Source organism: Myiozetetes cayanensis, unplaced genomic scaffold (genome assembly GCF_022539395.1).
Source record: "Myiozetetes cayanensis isolate MyiCay16 unplaced genomic scaffold, myiCay2020 scf1102, whole genome shotgun sequence".
NCBI lineage: Eukaryota > Metazoa > Chordata > Aves > Passeriformes > Tyrannidae > Myiozetetes > Myiozetetes cayanensis.
Genome location: NW_026086719.1, coordinates 1,416 through 10,745, shown reverse-complemented (window position 1 = coordinate 10,745; position 9,330 = coordinate 1,416). Strand labels below are relative to the sequence as shown.

The 9,330-nt window shown below is 58.9% G+C and overlaps 1 protein-coding gene across 1 annotated transcript; it reads left to right on the top strand.

Moving 5' to 3' along the window:
* Positions 1-2,004: 2,004 nt before the first annotated feature.
* Positions 2,005-9,082, top strand: LOC126635131 (L-gulonolactone oxidase-like; the record flags this gene model as incomplete). The annotated part of the gene is made up of 6 exons (XM_050306076.1): positions 2,005-2,112; positions 3,273-3,349; positions 4,104-4,253; positions 6,828-6,992; positions 7,839-7,929; positions 8,938-9,082. Coding segments are annotated over 6 exons (720 nt in total), but the record flags the coding sequence as incomplete, so codon positions are not given.
* Positions 9,083-9,330: the final 248 nt, after the last annotated feature.

Genomic DNA, 9,330 nt, shown 5'->3' with positions numbered 1-9,330 from the left:
CATCCCAGCCCCATTCCCATTCCCATCCCAGCTCCATTCCCATTCCCATCCCATCCAAGCTCCATCCCCATTCCCATCCCAGTTCCATTCCCATCCCATCCCAGTTCCATTCCCATCCCATCCCAGTTCCATTCCCATCCCAGCCCAGCTCCATTCCCATCCCAGCTCCATTCCCATCCCAGCCCCATTCCCATCCCAGCTCCATTCCCATCCCAGCCCCATTCCCATCCCAGCTCCATTCCCATCCCAGCTCCATTCCCATCCCAGCCCCATTCCCATCCCATCCCCATTCCCATCCCAGCTCCATTCCCATCCCATCCCAGTTCCATTCCCATCCCATCCCAGTTCCATTCCCATCCCATCCCCATTCCCATCCCAGCTCCATCCCCATCCCAGCCCCATTCCCATCCCAGCTCCATTCCCATCCCATCCCCATTCCCATCCCAGCTCCATTCCCATCCCATCCCAGCTCCATCCCCATTCCCATCCCAGCTCCATTCCCATCCCAGCCCCATTCCATCCAGCCCCATTCCATCCAGCTCCATTCCCATCCCATCCCAGCTCCATTCCCATCCCATCCCAGCTCCATTCCCATCACATCCCATCCCCATTCCCATTCCCATCCCAGCTCCATTCCCATCCCAGCTCCATTCCATCCAGCCCCATTCCCATCCCAGTCCCATTCCCATCCCAGCCCCATTCCCATCCCAGCTCCATTCCCATCCCATCCCAGCTCCATTCCCATCCCATCCCAGCTCCATTCCCATCCCAGCTCCATTCCCATCCATTCCATTCCATCCCAGCTCCATTCCCATCCCATCCCCATTCCCATTCCCATCCCAGCTCCATTCCCATTCCCATCCCATCCAGCTCATCCCATTCCCATCCCAGTTCCATTCCCATCCCATCCCAGTTCCATTCCCATCCCATCCCAGCTCCATTCCCATCCCAGCCCCATTCCCATCCCAGCCCCATTCCATCCCAGCCCCATTCCCATCCCAGCTCCATTCCCATCCCAGCTCCATTCCCATCCCAGCCCCATTCCCATCCCAGCCCATTCCATCTCAGTCCCATCCCATCAGCTCCATCCCATCCCAGCTCCATTCCCATCCCATCCATCCCAGTCCATTCCCATCCCATCCCAGCTCCATTCCCATCCCAGCTCCATTCCCATCCCATCCCAGCTCCATTCCCATCCCAGCTCCATTCCCATCCCATCCCCATCCCCATTCCCATCCCATCCCCATTCCCATCCCATCCCCATTCCCATCCCATCCCCATTCCCATCCCATCCCAGTTCCATTCCCATCCCATCCCAGTTCCATTCCCATCCCAGTTCCATTCCCATCCCAGCTCCATTCCCATCCCATCCCAGTTCCATTCCCATCCCAGCTCCATTCCCATCCCCATCCCCATTCCCATCCCATCCCCATTCCCATCCCATCCCCATTCCCATCCCAGCTCCATTCCCATCCCATCCCAGTTCCATTCCCATCCCATCCCAGTTCCATTCCCATCCCAGTTCCATTCCCATCCCAGCTCCATTCCCATCCCATCCCAGTTCCATTCCCATCCCAGCTCCATTCCCATCCCAGTTCCATTCCCATCCCAGCTCCATTCCCATCCCATCCCAGTTCCATTCCCATCCCAGCTCCATTCCCATCCCATCCCAGCTCCATTCCCATCCCATCCCAGCTCCATTCCCATCCCATCCCAGTTCCATTCCCATCCCATCCCAGCTCCATCCCCATCCCATCCCCATTCCCATCCCATCCCATCCCAGCTCCATTCCTGCTCCATCCCCATTCCACAGCTTTTCCCATTCCCAAAAGTGGGATCCACGGCCTGTCCCGGGGCTGGGCTCATTCCAGCTCAGGGATGTATGGGAATGCTCATTCCCAGTTTCCCCTCAGGGTAGTCTGGGAATGCCCATTCCCGGTTTTCCCTCATCCCGCTGTCCCCTCTGGGGCAGTCTGGCCATTCCCATTCCCGGTTTTCCCGCAGGTGCTGGATCAGCTGGATCTCCACCTGCGCTCATCCCAATATTTCCGCTTCCTGTGGTTCCCGCACAGCGACCACGTCCGGATCATCTACCAGGACCCCACCACCAGGGCACGCCCGCAATTCCCGCCGGGAATGCCGGGAATGGGGGGGAGGGAGCGCTCTGGGACTGGGTTGGACACCCCACGGGTGGGAATCCTGGTTTTCCAAGCCTTTGGAATGCTCAGGACAAATCCTGGTCTCTTTTGGGAATGGATGGGTCTTGTTCCCATAATTTGGGAATCCCAGGGTTTTCCAAGCCTTTGGAATGCTCAGGACAAATCCTGGTCTCCTTTAGGGACTGGGTGGGACCTGTTCCACAGTCTGGGAATTCCAGGGTTTTTCAAGATCTTGGAATCCTCAGGAGAAGTTCTGATCTCCTTTAGGGACTGGATGGGATCTGTTCCCATAATTTGGGGTTTTCCAAGCCCTTGGAATGCTCAGGACAAGTCCTGGTCTCTTTTGGGAATGGATGGGTCTTGTTCCCATAATTTGGGAATCCCAGGGTTTTCCAAGCTCTTGGAATGTTCAGGACAAATCCTGGTCTCCTTTAGGGGCTGGATGGGACCTGTTCCCATAATTTGGGGTTTTCCAAGCCCTTGGAATGCTCAGGACAAGTCCTGGTCTCTTTTGGGAATGAATGGGTCTTTTTCCCGTAATTTGGGAATTCCAGGGTTTTCCAAGCTCTTGGAATGCTCAGGACAAATCCTGGCATCCTTTTGGGAATGGACGGGACCTGTTCCCACAGTCTGGGAATTCCAGGGTTTTCCAAGGTTTGGGAATGGACGGGACCTGTTCCCACAGTCTGGGAATTCCAGGGTTTTCCAAGGTCTTGGAATGTTCAGGACAAGTCCTGGTCTCCTTTTGGGAATGGATGGGTCTTTTCCCCGTAATTTGGGAATTCCAGGGTTTTCCAAGCTCTTGGAATGTTCAGGAGAAGTCGTGGTCTCCTTTTGGGAATGGATGGGCCCTGTTCCCACAGTCTGGGAATTCCAGGGTTTTCCAAGGTCTTGGAATGTTCGGGAGAAGTTGTGGTCTCCTTTTGGGAATGGATGGGATCTGTTCCCATAATTTGGGGTTTTCCAAGCCCTTGGAATGCTCAGGACAAATTCTGGTCTCTTTGGGGACCTGTTCCATGGGGGGACAGAAATTCTGGGAATGCCGGGATTCAGTCCTGGCCTGTGCTCCGGAATTCCCGCCCTTCCCTGAGTTCCCTGCTCCTGGATTTGCAGGCTCCCAGCTCCCCGTCCAGCTGGCTCTGGGACCGCGCCGTGGGGCATCACCTGCTGGAATTCCTGCTCTGGATCAGGTGGGATTCGGGCGGGATCGGGATCGGGAGGGGGTGGGGCGGGATTTTCCAGGCCTGGCCTCATCCAGGTTCTCATCCCGGCCTCTCCATGGCCGATTTCCCGGGATTTCCCAGGAAGGACGGGCAGGGAGGGACCTCACCTGGAGCTTCCCCGGCCCGGGGGAAGGAGGAATTCCTGGGTTTTATTCCAAGAGTTCCCGTGCGGGAGGGTCGGGATCGTTGGGATCGCGGCCGGGGCTGCACCGCCCTCTGGCGTCCATGGAAATCCGGGAATCATCCCGGCTGGAAAAGCCCTTTGGGATCACTCAGAGGGGTTTTTATGGAATGTGGGGGTGGAAAAGGCAGGAAAGGGGAAGGGAGACCCTTCCCTGAGTGCCGAGATTCCCAGGGAACCCCCCCTTGTTCCCGGAACTCCTTCCCAGAGAGGAGTTGGGCTGGGCATGGATCCAATGTCAGGCTCTGGATCCAGGCTGGGAGAGCTGGGAATGGCCAGGCTGGAGCAGGGAAGGATCCAGGGAGAGCTGGGAGCCCCTTCCAGAGCCTGCAGGGGCTCCAGGAGAGCTGGAGAGGGATTTGGGATCAGGGCCTGGAATGGCAGGACACAGGGAATGGCTTCCCACTGGGAAAGGGGAGATTGGGGTGGGAGATTGGGAAGGGATTCCCGGCTGGGCTGGAATTCCCAGGGAAGCTGTGGCTGCCCCTGGATCCCTGGGGTGTCCCTGTGGATCCCAATCCCGCTGTGTCCCTGTCCCAGCACGTTCTTTCCCGGGCTGGTTCGTTGGATCAACCGGGGTTTTTTCCGGCTGCTCTTCGGGACGCGCCAGGAGAGGGTGGGAAGGAGCCACCGGATCCTCACCTACGACTGCCGCTTCCGGCAGCACGTCCAGGACTGGGCCATCCCCGTGTGAGTGCCGGGATGGACCCCCAGGAACACCCCAGATCCCAAACCCATCCCTGTCCCAGGATCCCAAACCCATCCCTGTGCTGGGATCCCAAACCCATCCCTGTCCCAGGATCCCAATCCCTGTCCTGGGATCCCAAACCCATCCCTGTGCTGGGATCCCGATCCCTGTCCCGGGATCCCAATCCCTGTGCTGGGATCCCAAACCCATCCCTGTGCTGGGATCCCAATCCCTGTCCTGGGATCCCAATCCCTGTCCCAGGATCCCAAACCCATCCCTGTGCTGGGATCCCAAACCCATCCCTGTGCTGGGATCCCAATCCCTGTCCTGGGATCCCAATCCCTGTCCTGGGATCTCCAAATCTATCTCTGTCCTGGGATTCTAACCTGTCCTGGGATCCCAATCCTGTCCTGGGATTCATCCTTGCCCGGATTCATCTGCCTGATCTCCCTGTCCTAGGATTCTAACCTATCTCTGGGATCCTAACTATCTGTCCTGAGATCTCAACTCCTTGTCCTGGGATCCCAAACCTATCCCTGTCTCTGGGATCCCAAACCTATCCTGTCCTGGGATCCCAATCCCTGTCCTGGGATCCCAATCCCTATCCTGGGATCCCAATCCCTGTCCTGGGATCCCAAACCCATCCCTGTCCTGGGATCCCAAATCCATCCCTGTCCTGGGATCCCAAACCCATCCCTGTCCTGGGATCCCAAACCCATCCGTCCTGGGATCCCAATCCATCCTGTCCTGGGATCCCAAACCCATCCCTGTCCCAGGATCCCTAAATCCACTCCCATCTCAGATCCCAAATCCATCCTCATCCTGGGCTCCCAAATCCATCCCTATCTTGGGATAACAAACCCATCCCTATTCTGGGAACCCAAACCTATCCCTATCCTAGGCTCTCAAATCCATCCCCATCCTGGGATTCCAAATGCATCCCCATCCTGGGATCCCAAATCCATGCCTTTCTGGGCTTCCAAATCCATCCCCATCCCAGGCTCCCAAATCCTATCCAAGATTCCAAATCCATCCCCCCATCCCTTTCCCCCCTGTGCTCCCGGAGCCATGGGCTGTGCCCATCCCATCCCATCCCTGTATCCCATCCCATCCCTGTATCCCATCCCATCCCCTCTATCCCATCCCACCCCACCCCATCCCCTCCCTCTCCATCCCATCCTCTCCCATCCCATCCCTATCCCATCCATCCCATCCCATCCCTATCCCATCCCATCCCCTCTATCCCATCCCATCCCATCCCATCCCATCCCCATCCCCTCCCCATCCTCTCCCATCCTCCCATCCCATCCTCCCATCCCATCCTCCATCCCATCCTCCCATCCATCCCCATCCCATCCCATCCCATCCCATCCCATCCCATCCCATCCCATCCCATCCCCATCCCATCCCACTCCCATCCCATCCCATCCCATCCCCATCCCATCCCATCTCCATCCCCATCCCATCCCATCCCATCCCATCCCACTCCCATCCCATCCCATCCCACCCCATCCCAGTCCCACCCCATCCCATCCCACCCCATCCCATCCCATCCCATCCCTTCCCTGGATGCCTTGGGGGGGGCCGGGAATTCCATCCATCCCTGTCTCACAGCAGGATTGGGGCCATTTTCCGGGCAGTGGGATGTGGGATGGAGCTGTGGGGTGTGGGATGGAGCTGTGGTGGGATGGGCTGGGCTGGGATGGATCTGTGGGGGCTGGGATGGATCTGTGGGGGCTGGGATGGAGCTGTGGGATCAGGAATTCCATCTCATCCTGGATTGGGATGTTCCCTGCCAGCGGGAAGTGGGATGGAGCTGTGGGGGCTGGGATGGAGCTGTGGGGGCTGGGATGGAGCTGTGGGGTGTGGGATGGATCTGTGGGATGTGGGATGGAGCTGTGTGGGCTGGGATGGAGCTGTGGGATGTGGGATGGAGCTGTGGGATGGAGCTGTGGGGTGTGGGATGGAGCTGTGGGGTGTGGGATGGAGCTGTGGGGCTGGGATGGATCTGTGGGGGCGTGGGATGGATCTGTGGGGCTGGGATGGATCTGTGGGGCTGGGATGGATCTGTGGGGCTGGGATGGAGCTGTGGGGCTGGGATGGATCTGTGGGGCTGGGATGGATCTGTGGGGCTGGGATGGATCTGTGGGGGCTGGGATGGATCTGTGGGGGCTGGGATGGATCTGTGGGGTTGGGATGGATCTGTGGGGTCAGGAATTCCTTCTCATCCCGGGATTGGGATGTTCCCCGGTCAGCAGGATGTGGGATGGATCTGTGGGGGCTGGGATGGATCTGTGGGATGTGGGATGGAGCTGTGGGGCTGGGATGGATCTGTGGGGCTGGGATGGATCTGTGGGGTGTGGGATGGATCTGTGTGGGCTGGGATGGATCTGTGGGGCTGGGATGGATCTGTGGGGCTGGGATGGAGCTGTGGGGGCTGGGATGGAGCTGTGGGGTGTGGGATGGATCTGTGGGGCTGGGATGGATCTGTGGGGTTGGGATGGATCTGTGGGGCTGGGATGGATCTGTGGGGCTAGGAATTCCCTCTCATCCCGGTCTGGGCTGTCCCCTCTCAGCGGGAGGACCCGGGCGGCGCTGCTGGAGCTGCGGGCGGCTCTGGATTCCCAGCCCGGGCTCGGGGCTCATTTCCCGGTGGAAGTTCGCTTTTCCAAGGGGGATGAGGTGTGGCTGAGCCCCTGCTTCCAGAGGGACAGCTGCTTCATCAACGTCGTCCTCTACAGGTGGGGGTTCCCCGGGATCCGGGAATGGCCGATCCCAATGGGATCCCCCTTCCCACGGGCAGGACGGGAGCGGGGCTGGGGGCGGCATTCCCACGTGGAATGCTGGCATGGAGACTCCTCCCCAGCCCTGTCCTGGGATAACAGATCCATTCCTGTCCTGGGATCCCAAATCCATTCCTGTCCTGGGATAACAGATCCATTCCTGTCCTGGGATGACCAATCCATCTCCATCCCAAGATCTCAAATCAATCACTATCCCAGAATCCAAATCCATCCCTATCCAGGCACCCAAATCCATCCCTGTCCCAGGATCCCAAATCCATCCCTATCCCAGGATCCCAAATCCATCCCTATCCCGGGCTCCCAAATCCATCCCTATCCCAGGATCCAAATCCATCCCTATCCCAGGATCCCAAATCCATCCCTATCCCAGGATCCCAAATCCATCCCTATCCCTGGCTCCTGGAACTTCATGCCCTAAGCCCGGGATGGGCTGCGCCATATCCAGGCCATATCCTGGGCTACCCCAGGATGTGGGATGGGCTGGGCCATTCCAGGCCATTCCCTGGATACCCCCGGGATGTGGGATGGGCTGGGCCATCCCTGATACCCTGGGATGCCCGGATGGCCATCCCACTCCCTGTCCTGGAGCTTTGTGCTCCCGAAGCCTTGGGATGGGCTGGGCCATTCCAGGCCATTCCCTGGATACCCCCGGGATGTGGGATGGGCTGGGCCATTCCCTGGACACCCCTGGGCTGGGGGCTGGGGGTTCATTCCCAATCCAGGGAATGAATTGGCAATCCCAGCCGCGGATCCCGCTGCAATGAATTCCCGGATTCCCGGCAGGCCGTACGGGAAGGATGTTCCCAGGCGGGAATACTGGCGGATCTACGAGGGGATCATGAGGAAGCACGGAGGGAGACCCCACTGGGCCAAGGTACGGCCGGAAAAAACCCCGGGAAAGGGCCGGGAATTCCCCATTCCCAGCACGATTTCCTCACGGGAAAGGGCTCTGGAGGCCAGGGGGGCTCAGGGATGGATCCCATCCCACATCCCAGGGCTCTGGATCCTTCCCTATCCTGACATTTTCCAATGCTGGGATGGGGATCCCACCATTCCCTGAGCACATCCTGGTGGGGATCCAGGCTGGGAAAAGGGGATCATTCCCATTTTCCATCACATTTCCTCATGGGAATGTGGTTTGGAGACCAGGGGGGCTCAGGGATGGATCCCATCCCACATCGCAAGGCTCTGGATCCTTCCCTATCCCGACGTTTGCTGATGTTGGGATGGGAGTCCCACCATTCCCTGAGCACGTCCTGGTGGGGATCCAGGCTGGGAAAAGGGATCATTCCCATTTTCCATCTTGGGAATGGGGTTTGGAGGCCAGGGGGGCTCAGGGGCAGATCTCATCCCACATCCCAGGGCTCTGGATCCTTCCCTATCCCAACGTTTGCCAGTGCTGGGATGGGGATCCCACCATTCTCTGAGGGGCTTCCCAGCATGTCCTGGTGGGGATCCAGGCTGGGAAAAGGGGATCATTCCCATTTTCCATCTTGGGAATGTGGTTTGGAGACCAGGGGGGCTCAGGGATGGATCCCATCCCACATCCAAAGGCTCTGGATCCTTCCCTATCCAGACATTTTCCAATGCTGGGATGGGGATCCCACCATTCCCTGAGCACGTCCTGGTGGGGACCCAGGCTGGGAAAAGGAGGGAATTCCCATTTTCCATCTTGGGAATGTGGTTTGGAGACCAGGGGGGCTCAGGGACGGATCCCATCCCACATCCAAAGGCTCTGGATCCTTCCCTATCCCGACATTTCCCGATGCTGGGATGGGATCCCCCCGTTCCCCGCGGGGCTCCTCATGGCCGGAGCGCATTCCTGGATCTGGGAATGCCCCCCTGGATCTGGGAATGCCCCCCTGGATGCTCCCTCCCCCAGGCCCACAGCTGCACCCGGCAGGAGCTGGAGAAGATGTTCCCGGCATTCCCAAAGTTCTGCTCCGTGCGGGAGCGCCTGGATCCCACCGGCATCTTCCTCAACCCCTACCTGGAAAGGGTCTTTTGCTGATTCAGGGGAGGGAAAAAGGCCCGGAATTCTTGGAAAGTCCCGGAATTCCCGCTCCCAGAGTGCCGCTCCGCCCTAGAAGGGCTGGGATGGATTCCAGCCCCATCCTGGTGCCTGGAATTCCACCTGGGAATCCCAGGGAGCCCCAAAATCCCGGAGAGACCCCAATAAAGGCCTTGTCCTCCAGTGGAACTTCCCCGTGTCCCGTGGAATTCCAGGCCCTGGGAATGTGGAGAGGGGTTGGGAATTCCCATGTGTCCCACTGGG